Source organism: Siniperca chuatsi, linkage group LG18 (assembly GCF_020085105.1).
Source record: "Siniperca chuatsi isolate FFG_IHB_CAS linkage group LG18, ASM2008510v1, whole genome shotgun sequence".
Taxonomy (NCBI): Eukaryota; Metazoa; Chordata; class Actinopteri; order Centrarchiformes; family Sinipercidae; genus Siniperca; species Siniperca chuatsi.
Genome location: NC_058059.1, coordinates 25,248,580 through 25,263,133, shown reverse-complemented (window position 1 = coordinate 25,263,133; position 14,554 = coordinate 25,248,580). Strand labels below are relative to the sequence as shown.

Sequence of the window (14,554 nt, the reverse complement as noted above, 5' to 3'; positions counted from 1 at the left end):
GTTTAACATTAGTTTATTTTTGTGAATAACACTTTAGGTTTTTAAGCCTGTTTCCAGACTGCTGTATCACTGCCTAACGTTACATTTGAGCGATTCAAAAGTTAGCTAACTATAAGGTATATTAGTCCGATTATCAAGGTAACATTATTTCTAAGTGTCTGAGGCTGTCTACATTCGTTCATATAACGTTAATGATGCTCTCCTAAGCGGTTAACGGAACCAGCCAGACATGGAATTGTAATTAGCTTACTTCTGCTAATGTTACTGAGTAATTTGTCAACATACATCTCTCTTTTATGCAAAATCAGTCTTATACGGTTAAATTATGCATTTGTATTTACAGGGATTTCTTTGATTTGAAAAAGGTGTGCCACAGCAGCAGATATTCAAGCAACACACCATACCTGGGAGCTCGCAACTCATTGTACTTAGTAAGTAAGTAGTGGTAAGTATACACTGAGATAGTGTACACACACTTGAGTGACCAAAACATAAGAAACCCTTGTACAATGCTGGACAATGTAATGCTGTCTAAAGTGTGCAATGGATCCCAATATTAAAATTATAATATTCCATTTTTGCAAGAGATGAGTTGATTTAACCTATTGTCAGGCTGTTTTCTAGTCTTGTTGGAAGGATTTCAGGGATTTCCCTACAATTATAAGACTTAGCCTTAAGTGTTTAGACTTGTGTTTTTTCACAGTGCCTAAGCTGAATGAGCAGATAAAAATATGCTGAGAGTTCTCTACCGTAATTCGCTGTCATTTATGGTCGCGCTAGCTTCTCTGGCCCTGTTCATATGTAATTAACATGCGTCTTGGCTCTCACTTCCCCACTCTATATGCAAATAAACGTGTCCGTTTACAAAGACTAAGTGGGTTGTTGATTTTAACCCAAATTTGATGAATTTTCTGTTTATCAGACAACAAATTAGACAAGAATTATGTTGGAAAAATGATGGATGCTGCTGGAGGGGCGTGTTTCTGGGGGCCGGGCCTCACTGATTACTGTACAAAAACACAACTTTATAACTTTATTCACTGATTTTGCAGGGTTTTTCCTGGCTCAGAATGGGCTTGTGACACTATGCATAATCGGTCAGCATACAGTTAGGCTTATAAATAATATATCAATATTTTTAGGCTAATATGCTTCAATATAGGATATAAATCTCGATATACACATTTTCTCTAGAATAACACACCGTAAATTCTCAAATAGTGCAAATATCTGATGATCTTGTAGAATATGATGCATTGCTGTAGATAAACTACCCAACAGTATATAAAGAAGTTAAAATTAGCTCAACCTTAAACATCTACAACAGTTAAATTACACAGCGGAGCGTTCAGGCCCAGTCAAAACAATAACTGGGTTATCCAGCGCTAGCTGCATGTGTGGTAAAATACAGTGGCTGTGGATGAGAGGAGAGTTGGCTGCAAGAAGTCAAAGACATCGTATTTACGTTAATGTTCTGCTTGTTCAACAGTTGTTTGATACATTTCTGATTAAACACTTTCAGGGAGGATTTGAATTGCTATTCTTACTATCAATTCTTATCATATTGGTGCTGGTGATTTTCCTTTGGCACAGGCTAAAACCCCATTTGGGGGTGCCAAAAATTTCTCTATGCAGGAAAAACCCTGTTTTGGTGAAACTGGATCATACTTCATAGAGAAAATATTTTTTTCTCTGTGTAATAGTAATAAGACTAATAATAACAATTGTAGTAGCAGTTGTTGAGCAGGAACACAGGGGCAGCAGGTGGCCCACAATCACCAATACAGACTCTGCAGCTCCGGAGGCAGAAATACCTGCTGAAAAGCAACAGAATCTCCTTCTGTTGCTTTCAGCAGGTATTTCGTAGGAGAGAGACACGAAAGCACAAAATTTGCCTGACATTTGCAATGTTACATAGGTGAAAGAAGGCAGTTCTTGACGTTTGTTTCATGTGGGAGTTTAAGGATAAATCCTGATCAAAGATAACTCCGAGATTCCTTACGGTGGTGCTGGAGGCCAGGGCAATGCCATCTAGAGTAACTATATCTTTAGATAATGTGTTTCTGTTTGGGGCCTACACACTGGACCTTTAAGTAATGAAAAAGAACCTGTAACAGTATTGATAACAAACTGAACTGAGTATGGATAAGCTAAAAATACAATCCTAACTATACCCATCCCTACAGCTGGTGAGTGGCTTCACCCTAACTATGGCAGGATAAGAAAATCATAGTTCATATCTCTTCACTATAAGCCTTGTTTTACCAATGATATTTTGTGATTATTATTTTTATAGCGCACAGTGCAATCACTCACCAAAATGTGAGGGATAACTTCAGGACATTGCACATACTTCATCAATGAGCATATTTGATTCACTTTTCTTCTTGCTAATGTCATGGCATGGTGAAAAAGTACAGTCTGTGTTGTTTTCTTTATAAATATTGTAATGATAATAGTCCAATATTATGTGAAAATATATAGTTTTTAGTCAAATAACATGACATTTCCTTGGGAGGACCTCCCAAACGCCCCCAGGCCAAACGACCCCACCACCACCACAGTACCCTCCAGCCGGGCCACATCGCCTAGCTGAACAGCGTGTGTGCGTGCCAGAATTTCTTGCTTTTTATTTTGGCGCACATGTAAACAGGCTGGCGCAGCCACACAGCCTGCATGAGCATGGTGTCTTGCGCGGCTGCAGCGACGCTTCATCTAGAGAGTCGGAGTCTCACCTATTTTTTCTACGTGAAGCGTGTGGTTCTCAGCAAATGATCTGTTGATAGTCATATGGACATCATACCAGCAACATTACACCTTTCGCTACAGTTTCAATGTCTATATCTGTAGAATGTCACAGACATGAAAAAAAATTTGTTTCAGTTTAAAAGCCCTATAGCGTTTCTGTGGACAGAATCCCTTCATTTGTTAACAAGGCTTTTATTGTATTGTATTTATCAAAGGAAAACTTTATGTAGAAAGATAGGGCTGGCAGTAGCAGCGCCGCAGCAGCAATGGCATCTGTATGGACATCACAGGCATGCGAGCCACAGCAGTTCAGTGAGGTAGCCGTCACACACAGGTAGAGGTAGGCATTGTGGCCCAAGCGTAAGCCCTCCAGTAATCTAGGAAAAATCTTGGATTTGTATTAAGGTTGTTTCTAATATTGTGTTCCTCCATATAAGTTTCATGAAGGTAGCGTTTTTATAAGGGTCTTGTATAGGATTACATTTGAGTGTACAGAGGTTTCTGTTTTTCAGGTATACCCTGTGTACTTTTCAGGCACTTCATAAGCATGAACCCTGAGAGAGAGACAAAAAACATCAAAAGGAAAAGTGATATCTAAAACCAGAGGGCGACTTATACAGCGAAACGGGCTGCAGTGAACTCGCATGTCTCCACTCTATTCTGCAAACTGATGGACCAGTGGAATTTCTAAAATGGTAAGAGGAAGCATACACACACACACACACACACACACACACACCAAGATGTCTGTCTCTGTCTTTCCTTTATTAAAACATATTCAAAACATATTCAACAACCACCAGCTACAACACTATAAAACACGAAAATCAAACACATTCAGCCCCCATCTACCAACACCACATGGACACACTATCCGACACACACACACACACACACACACACACTGTATCATTAGTCAAGACATATTGAAAAGACAAACAAAGAGACAGAAAATGACAAAAAACACTCTTTCTATCTCTGTATTTTATCATCATTTTATCTGTCTCTCTACCACTGTATGTTACAGTGTAGATAGATACAGTGGTGTGAAAAAGCCTTCCACCTTCCAAAAAGTTCAACTTTTGTCTTGTCAGTCCACAGAGTTTCTTAAAAATACTCTGTGGACAAAAATTGAACTTTTCGGAAGGTGTGTGTCCCATTACATCTGGCGTAAAAGTAACACCGCATTTCAGAAAAAGAACATCATACCAACAGTAAAATATGGTGGTGGTAGTGTGATGGTCTAGGGCTGTTTTGCTGCTTCAGGACCTGGAAGACTTGCTGTGATAAATGGAAACATGAATTCTGCTATCTACCAAAAACTCCTGAAGGAGAATGTCCGGCCATCTGTTCGTGACCTCAAGCTGAAGCGAACTTAGGTTCTGCAGCAGGACAATGATCCAAAACACACCAGCAAGTCCACCTCTGAATGGCTGAAGAAGAACAAAATGAAGACTTTGGAGTGGCCTAGTCAGCTCATGCTCGAAAACCCTCCAATGTGGTTGAATTACAACAATTCTGCAAAGATGAGTGGGCCAAAATTCTTCCACAGCACTGTAAAAGACTCATTGCAAGTTATCGCAAACTCTTGATTGCAGTTGTTGCTGCTAAGGGTGGCCCAACCAATTATTAGGTTTAGGGGGCAATCACTTTTTCACACAGGGTCATGTAGATTTGGATTTTGTTTTCTCTAAATAATAACAACCTTCATTTAAAAACTGCATTTTGTGTTTACTTGTGTTATTTTTGACTAATATTTAAATTTGTTTGATGATCTGAAACATTTAAGTATAACAAACATGCAAAAAAATAAGAAATCAGGAAGGGGGCAAACACTTTTTCACACAACTGTCGATACTCTATATACTGTATATGTCTGTGTGTGTGTATGTCATCATCTATCATATCTCTCTATCTATTATTTTCATGGATATTTTTGGGGTGATTTAATGTTGTCCTCTTTGTTCTTTTCAATATTTCTAGCCACTCCTTGGACCCTCTGGGTCAGGACCTGGACCTGAAGTACTCTCCATTTCATCCTTTTCTTGTTCAAAAGTTTAACATAGACTCACTGGGGGCCTTGTTGTTGGCTTTGACCATGTTGGCCAGTTCATGAAGTGTTGAAATATCTTCAGTGGCTCTGTGGCTTTTTGTATTGTTTCATGACCATGTTGGTCAAATTATGTAGTTAAAAGAGCATATGCATCTTTCTGTATTGTAAAGTTTTTTTAAAAAAGTACAAAATTTACTTTGTATTGTTTTTAAGACCATGTTCTCAAATGGTGTCGATGACCTTTCTTTACCTCAGAGGCAGGGGACCAGGCCTTAATTTGGGGTTAATTTAGAGACATTCCTTTATTTCTACATGTATCATATGAGCTGTTGTTGGTTACTTCATAATCCACTCAGTGTTTTTCTAATCTGACTTATTTGAGACCATTATTTGATTATTGACTTGTATATGGGAATGTACAGTATGTGAACAGTTGTTAAATGTAAGGTATATTTTAAATAAAAAAATTTCAACATATCCTGATATTGCAAATGATTAGTATAATGTTAATATCACTGTATAAAATATGGCATATGTGTTAAGTGAAATAATAGCTGAATTGACTTATATGCATTATACATAGATGGCAAACCTTATGCAATTAAAATTGTTTATTGAAAATGCTCAATTCATTTTTAACTGTTAAATCAGCTAAATATACTGAATATACAGTGTTTTATGTATTTCCTCCAAATACAGCAAATTCACACAATTGGTTAATTTACTGTAGAAATTACAGCATTATACTGGCAAATGTGCATCAGGTAAATTACCATATTATTTTTTAATACAGTATTTTCCTGTATTCTGTAATCACAGTAAATACCATTACTGAATTATTGAGGTCACTGGAACAATTACAGTAACTGGCTGGCAACCCGGCTGCCAGTGGATTTCCTACAGTACATAATTGGTTACTGTGATTTCATACGGTAGGCTACTTAATTATTGACTGATTTTCTACAGGTCATTTATCGGTTACTGAGATTTTCTACAATACATTATTGGTTACTGTGATTTTCTACAATATTTTATTAGTTACTGTAATTTTCTACAGTACATTATTGGTTACTGTGATTTCACATTAAATGCACAGTATTCTACAGTGAAAGGGTATACAGTAATTCACTGTTCACAAACAAAGTAAATTACTGTGTATTTCACAGGCAACAAATAGTAATATGTTGTAACATAATAATAGTAACAGAGCCAATAACTGTAGTAGCAATTGTCAAGCAGGAACACAGGGGCAGCAGGTGGCCCACAACCACAGATCCAGTCTTTGCAGCTCTGGAGGTAGAAATACCTGCTGAAAGCGTTAGAAGGAGAGAGGAGAGAAACGAGAAAAATACGGGAGATAGAAGATGTCAAGTTAGTAACATGCAGTAATGAGATAAAAGTGCATACAGCTAGAGAGGGAGAGGAGGAGAGAGGAAAGGGGTGCATCATGGGAAGTCTCCTAGCAGTCTAGGCCTATAGCAGCATAACTAAGGGATGGTTCAGGACTCACCCAAGCCAGCCCTAACTATAAGCTTTATCAAAGAGGAAAGTCTTAAGCCTACTCTTAAATGTGGAGATGGTGTCTGCCTCCCAAACCTAAACTGGGATCTGATTCCACAGGAGAGGAGCTTGATAACTGAAGGTTCTGGCTCCCATTCTACTTTTGGAGACTCTAGGAACCACAAGTAACCCTGCATTCTGGGAGTGCAGTGTTCTAGTCGGGTAATACTGTATTATGAGCTCTTTAAAATACGATGGTGCCTGACCATTAAGAGCTTTGTAGGTGAGGAGAAGGATTTTAAATTCTATTCTGGATTTTACAGGGAGCCAGTGCAGAGAAGCTGTTATTGGAGAAATATGATCTCTTTTCCTAGTTCTTGTCAGTACACGTGCCGCAGCATTCTAGATCAACTGGAGAGTCTTAAGTGACTTATTCGGGCAGCCTGATAATAAGGAATTGCAATAGTCCAACCTAGAAGTAACAAATGCAAGCACTAGTTTTTTGGCATCATTTTGAGGTTGTGCCAGATTTCTGAAATGTTGCGTTGGTGAAAGAAGGCAGTCCTTGAAGTTTGTTTCATGTGGGAGTTAAAGGATAAATCCTGATCAAAGATAACTCAGAGGTTCCTTACAGTGGTGCTAGAGGCCAGGGCAATGCCATCTAGAGCAACTATGTCTTTAGCTAATGTGTCTCGGAGGTGTTTGGGACCAAGTACAGTTTTGTAAGAGTTTAACATCAGAAAATTGCAGGTCATCCAGGTCTTTATGTCCTTAAGGCATGCTTGAAGTTTAGCTTACTGGTTAGTTTCATCTGGCTTGATCGATAGATATAATTAGGTATCATCCACATAACTATAAAAGTTTATTGAGTGTTTCCTAATAATGTTGTCTAAAGGAAGCATATATAAGGTGAATAGAATCATCCCAAGCACAGAACCTTGTGGAACTCTGTGACTAACTTTGGCGTGCATGGAGGGTTCACCGTTAACATGTACAAACTGAGATCTATGTGATAGATAGGATTTAAACCAGTTTAGTGCGGTTCCTTTAATGCCAATTGAATGTTCCAGTCTCTGTAACAGGATGTGATGGTCAATGGTGTCAAATGCAGCATTAAGATCTAACAAGACAAGTACAGAGACAAGTCCATTGTCTGATGCAATTAAAAGGTAATTTGTCATTTTCAAGTGCTGTCTCTGTGCTATGGTGCACTCTAAATCCTGACTGAAAATCGTCAAATAAACTATTGTCATGTAGAAAGTCACACAACTGATTTCTCGACTACTTTCTCAAGGATCTTAGAGAGAAAGGGAAGGTTAGATATAGGTCTATAGTTGGCTAAAACCCCTGGATCAAGAGTGGGCTTTTTAAGAAGAGGTTTAATTACAGCTATTTTAAAGGATTGTGGTACATAGCCTGTTAAAGACAGATTGATCATATCCTGTAAAGAAGTGCTAACTATGGGTAAAACATCTTTAAGCAGCTTAGTTGAAATGGGGTCTAAGAGACAGGTTGGTGGCTTAGAGTAATTAATTGTCGAAGTAAGTTGAAGGTCGATAGAAGCAAAGCAGTCAAATTATATATCATGTTTTACAGTTGTTTCTAATGTTCCTGTGTTTGAAGATAAATCGGTACTGGTTGAGGGCAGGACGTGATGAATTTTTTCTCTAATCATTTTATCATTAAAGAAGTTCATTAAGTCGTTACTACTGAGGGCTATAGGAATACATGGCTCACTAAAGCTGTGATTCTCTGTCAGCCTGGCTAGAGTACTGAAAACAAACCTGGGGTTGTTTTTATTTTCATCTATTAATGATGAGTGGTAGGCTGCACTGGCATTACGGAGGGCTTTCCTATATGTTTTAAGACTATCTTGCCAGACTAGATTCTTCCAGGTTGTTGGAATGCCTTTTCCTTTCAAGTTTTCACGATGTTTGCTTTAATTTGCGGGTTTGGAGGTTATACCATTGAGCTAACCTTCTTTGTTATATCTTTTTTAGAGGGGTGATAGAATCAAGTGCTGTTCGCACTTGAGCCTGCAGCACTATCAACAAGATGGTCAATTTGGGAGGGGCTGAAATTAGCGTAGGAGTCCTCTGACTGTTAGCCTTTTGAATTTTGTCTACCCAAAAGAGCTGTAACCCATATGTTTTGTTGATATTTGCTTTATTTTCTTATAGTTTGAGGTCCCACAGACCACACTTCATGTATGTGTAAAAAATAATAATAATGGCAAAATCAGTGATATACCTAATTAATGTTCTTTTTTCTTCTGACACTATTAAAATCAAATATGTAGAAAAGCATTTGTTGTGGTTCCTAACCGATACCCCCTCCAAGCAAGGATATATTACCTAGGTATCAGACCGGGTCTCTAAAATCTAAACGCAGTTAAACGTTATGTTAGAGCTTGGTTGTATCACTTCTTTTTGAGGCTCAAAATGTCTCCCAGAGACAGGCTGGATAGCAACCGAGTGTATGTGCTGCAGTTTTGTAGGAGAATCTGGTGGTACCTCAGATAACCTGAGAGAGACTGCCTGAGGGAGACTCGAGACTGGGTTCAAGAGCCTCTTCTGGTTTGACGAGGCGGTATCAAGACTCCTATAACTCTATCACTTTAACAAAAATTCCAATTTAATTCAAAACAAATCCTCAGTTCACATAATAGCAACAAATCAACAGCTAAAATAGCAGATCAAATACAATTCAATGCCTTCTGGAAGTAATCAAATTCAAGGTAGTATTTTTAGCAAGGAATTAAATATAACCCAATACTTTAAACCACAAATCAATGCTTATCCAATAGCATTAGTAACAATCCTAATATTATTCAATACTATTAACAACAAATCAAAATTATTCAACTATATTAGCAACCGATTAGATATCATATATTAGTTTTAGCAACAGATCAAATATCATTCAATGATACTAGCAACCAATCAAATATTATTCAGCAATATTAGCAACCAATCAAATATCATTCAGCAATATTACAGATCATATGGTTGACTTATATCTTCTCAATCATGCATCAGGTATTGGAACTGAGAGGGTTAAATTTTAGTAGTTGTTCAACACCAATTTGATAATTTAGCATCAAATAATTACAAAAATTGTCAAGCTATCCCAAGGAGAAACATACTTTCTAGATGTGAGGCTGTGACAGTCTTTCAGAGAAGAGTCTTTTGATTGTAGACTGTACAATCTGTTTTTATTTAAAGCTGAACAAATCTGCTGAGCAAATGGCTGCTAAAAATGCTATATTAACTGGCACAATTTTTGTGTGTACAATTGAGTGCAACACAATTATTGCAAAGAGATAGTTTGAAAATGTGCGCTGTTATCACAATATTTAAACAATTATCGCATCTCGGCCCTCTATATGATGTCAAGCTTTTCACCCGGCTTTCGAGTGTGGTTGTTCGGGACAGCTATAAACACTTTTGCCTTCCAATGAGGTTGAACAACATGTATGAAGTAGTTATTTTCAAGCATAACCCAGCCCTTAGACCTCTTACTGTTACAAAACTTCAATAACAGAAATCCAAACAGACTTATTCTTTACCTACTAAAAAGAATTAGCGGTTCCACATTTTCAGAGTAATGCATCAGTTTTTGTCATAGATGTGTGATAGATGTGTGCATGTTAACTCACTGCAACATGTGTTTCTGTGTGCTTATCCATTGTCAGGAACTCAGCCAGGGATAGAGTAATCAACGCTAAAAAGAAAACAGATCTATGGAAGCCTCTTTTATTACCAGTTACAGAATGCCAGTGATCTCCTTTGACGCCACATTGAGAATACCTTGTGTTTGTCTGTATCTGTGTGGTGTAGACTACCATTTGGAGCAAGTCTCAGCATGGCCACAGAGTTCTCTCCAGTTGGGTCAGGTGTCAGGACTTGCCCTCGACTCAGATTCTAACTTGGTCATTTTCCACAGAGGTGACCACCACTGGGGGGCCGAGTAAGTCGCTTTCATTCACGATATATAATGTAAATATAATGTAATTTGTTGATCTGGAGATCTCACTCCCACCACCTCTTTCAGCTGTCTATCAGACGACATATAATCCTTCCCTGGCAGACATCACAGATCTGCCTGCCACATTGACAGATTTTTAGGCCTGTTGCCATTTGCTCATAGACAATGGCTTATAATCTTGCTATTGCATATGGACAAAAATAACTTCAATAATAATATCTTATTGTTGCAATCACACTGTCAGAGCAACTAGACAGATGAAAAGGGGCTACTGCAAATTGAAAGTGTCTGTCATAATTCATGCTGTCTCTGCTACTGAGCTGCCATTTGCAGCTGACATTAGGCTCACAACTTTTATCAACCATATAACCAAAACAAAAATTACAGGTAACTTTGCAGATTACAAAAAAACAGTGTTAAGAGAAGCACTTACTTATTAGTAAACTATTCTACTTCAGTTTATCTTTTGCCACTACTGATGGTCAGCTGATGGTCAGCAGATGGCGGAGCAGTTAGCAGCAAGTTCCTATCAATGTAGCTAATATGGCATGGATGCCATCTGGGTGGACTTAAGAAAAAGCACCCCAAAAGTAGATAAAATGAATATGAAAAAATTACTACACTCTCTTCCCGTGGAATTACAAACTAAATCAGCCATTGTTTGTTTGTTTTTTTTAGCTCTTTTAACAGCCAGGCTAGATACCAGCAGAGGTCCCTAGGTCCTATTCAGCAGTCTACTATTTTGGTTGTGGACCCAGCCGAAGGCAACATCTTGAAGGCTTCTGGCAGAAACATGTAAGTTATCGTGTATCACTTTAGTTTTATTTATTATGAAAGAGAGTGCTGAGTATGAACAAAGACAACCAGGTATTTCTTGTACTGTTGAACATTCTGCATTACAACCAGAGTGAAAACTGGCTTGTAATGATGCATTTCTCTGATTTTGCAGGTTTTACTTGCCTCATGGAATAACTACAGACAAGGAGAATAATTACTGGGTCACTGATGTAGCTCTTCATCAGGTAAGCTGCAGGTGGTATTCTAGCCTAATTGAGTGTGTTTAATAATAATCAGCTCTATAAAATCAACTTTAGATGATGGTCTGTTAATGATGGCCTAATCATTTACATATCATTTATTTACATTTGTAAATTATTTATAAATAACTTATTCACTATTAAAAAGTCATTTGTAAGCAGTAGATCTGATGTTTAAGTATTCACAACAGATTGAGAGTCAATACACCTCAAATCAATGAACACATAATGCAACAAGACCAATGAAGAGTCCCCCTTCTGTTCAATCATCAGGTGTTAAAAGTGAGCAGTGACAACACAGACAGAACCTTGCTGGCACTGGGAGAGGCTTTCACACCAGGAAGTGACAACAATCACTTCTGCCAGCCCACTGATGTGGCTGTAGACACTGAGACTGGGAACATCTTTGTGTCTGATGGCTACTGCAATGCCAGGATACTGAAATTCTCTGCTGATGGCAAATACCTGTCTGAGTGGGGTGCAGGTAGGAAGCTGATTCTAGAGGTCGACCAGTTTTTTAAAGGCTGATATAATAACAATAGTTTGGAGCAGGAAAAGGCTGATAGCTTAAGATTAATCTGCCGATTATTATTATAACTGGAACTGAACATCAAACTAACTAACTAACTAACTAAAATGTATTTATTTTTTGAGCTATTATGACTAGGATCCGATGTGCCAGTCAGTGTGCAAATCTGACAAAGATACTATTTTGAGTTATGTACCAGTCAATCCTACAAAGGACCCATGTCTATCAATACATGGCCCCTTAACAATCACTAACAACCTGGTAGTATTTCAAAAGGCACCAGCAGACAACATGAAGCACAAAACACACAAGAAAGTCCACCACAGTATATTATACAGTCAGAGCTCAATACAAATGAGTCCTTATCTCAACAAAAAAAAACTCCTCTTCTGGATCTCAAGAAGCAAACAAAAATACTCAGTTTGAGATGAAAATAAACCAAAGTGGCATCTCTTGCATCTAATAGACAAGCTTAGTGGCTCTCCAACAACTCCCTCCCGTAGTCTGGCCAGTGCGCTGCTGTTGGCTCCAGGCTTTGATGGTGGGTCCACGGAGTAGAGGATGGAGTTGGAGAATAATCCGATTCTGTAGAACAGGTGAACTATGAATTACAGTCTTTTTGGCTCATTGACAGGGGTTGGCAAGCTAATTGATGATTACTCTACTGATTACTAGGCCTCTTTCACTGGTATGGACCATAGATACACCCTTGTTTTCCGCCAGCATAGATATTCCCTGAGATGACTGGTGTGTGTGTTTGACGCAGGGGCGTGTGTGCTTAAAGGTGCCGATTGCTACAGTATGTCCCTGCATGACTGGTGGAGGCTGCGCAGCCATCGGGCCACTATCAGAACCAAGATAAGGATCATTTGTAAAATGTCCTATTGGTGCTGATTAATTGCCCAAACCAATGAATTGGTCGACCTCTAGCTGACTCTACACACACACACACACACACACACACACACACACACACACACACACACACTCTTGAATGTTTTAAAGCAGGTCTTGTTAGACAAGGGGCCTTTTCAGTCTTATGTAAACAAAATGAATTTAATTTTTGTTTAATACAAACATTCACAGTTTCACTTCCAGTAAAGCTAACAAATGAAAAGTACAGATATTTCTGCATATGGAGAGCACATGTTATATCACATATTATTTCAGTGTCTTATGTCCAGGTTTCGTTTTTCTGCATACGTTTTTAATACCCCTATGTGTAGGATTTGGAAATGTGTCAATGAATGTAAAACATAGACTCCATCAACAGAATACACAATAAGACAGAAATTACTAACATTAGTGGTTTAGTAGGTTTAGGGCAGGCGTTGCCCTGGAGGGAAGAGGAGAGGAGGAGCAGTGCCCTTTCTCTGGGGCACTTGGTGGCGATCAGTTCCGGATGAAACTCCCCTGATTTCCATGTTTCAGGACACGCTGTCGGTCCCACGGGGCAACTGAATATTGTCCACTTATAACCTAAGTAATTAACAGACAGTGTTAATTAAATATCATACATGGTAGGCCTAATACTATAATGTTATGACATCTGCTATTATGCCGACACACCATTTATAGGTTATACGCACAAATCTGTAACAGTAAATGAAATAATAAAATAAACAAATTAGATGTCCACATATTTCAGAAATCTTTGTATCTCAGGAATGTGTTTTGTCTGTCTGTCTCTCCTCTCGGGGTGAGAGGAGGAGGGGGGTCAGAAGACACACACACGCGCACAGAGGGCTGTGGAATTCAGCATTTCACTTACATTTTCTCTTATTACCAGCCATGATAAATTAATTGTCATATAAATACATATTCACATTTCCTGCTTCATTAGCTATTCAGGAAATCATAAGTCATAATAGGCGAATATGTAACCTCCAGTAACCTTAGGCATTTTCAATTGATTAATATTAAGGTTAAGACAACAACAGATCAGTTCAAAATATTCTTGGCAATATGTCATTAGAGTGGCAAGCAAGGACTTACACTACTCAAACTGTATACCAAATTATCACACATGCTGTCCCTTATTATTATGGATGTCCTGAAAGAATAGTTTTGTTAATACAGAAAATGGTGATCCATAACTTGTATGACATATTAATTTCTTTACATAAAGAACAGTTCTCGTTGACACGGTATTCAGTTCAATTCAATTTTATTTATGTAGCGCCAATTCACAACAGAATCTCTTATCTCATTGCACTTTTCCTATAGAGCAGGTCTAGACCATACTCTTTATAATATTATTTACAGATCCCATCATGAGCTCTTGTATAGCTCTTGTGGCATTAGCATGACAACATCAAGTTCCACACTTTTCTTATATTGTTACTTAATGTAACACATTGATTAATACATTTGATACATTCTGCATGGCAAAGTATTTTTCTTTATTCCATTAGTCTTGAAGTTTGACAAGTCCTGGTTTTCACTTGATGAAGACCAGAGATCATGAGATGTTCCTTAAAAGAGGGTGATGTCAAGTTGTGTTGTGCATGATCAGGGAGAGTCAGTTGTAATTTACTAGACTGGCTTAGGTTGTTCATGCTTCGTGTGTTTTTGAAAATCGAGAAATTGTCATTCAACCATCCATTACTGACCTGAGTTATTTGTTATTTATTTGTTATTTGTTTATTCTGGGGGGGTTTAATTACTGCTAAGCCTTACTGGAACCCTGGTGAGATTGAC

At 38.1% G+C, this 14,554-nt stretch overlaps 1 protein-coding gene across 9 annotated transcripts in view; it reads left to right on the top strand.

Annotated features, from left to right (window-relative positions):
- pam (peptidylglycine alpha-amidating monooxygenase) overlaps nt 1-14,554 on the top strand; it is a 104,880-nt gene that overhangs the window by 57,696 nt on the left and 32,630 nt on the right. For all 9 annotated transcript variants that reach the window (XR_006375555.1, XM_044174832.1, XM_044174831.1 and 6 more), the window contains 4 exons: nt 10,141-10,270; nt 10,967-11,083; nt 11,238-11,310; nt 11,599-11,809. Coding sequence is in view for 8 of the 9 variants with exons in the window: in XM_044174832.1 (XP_044030767.1) it covers nt 10,141-10,270; nt 10,967-11,083; nt 11,238-11,310; nt 11,599-11,809 (531 nt within the window). In the remaining variant the exon portion in view is untranslated. The remainder of the gene's footprint in view (nt 1-10,140; nt 10,271-10,966; nt 11,084-11,237; nt 11,311-11,598; nt 11,810-14,554) is intronic.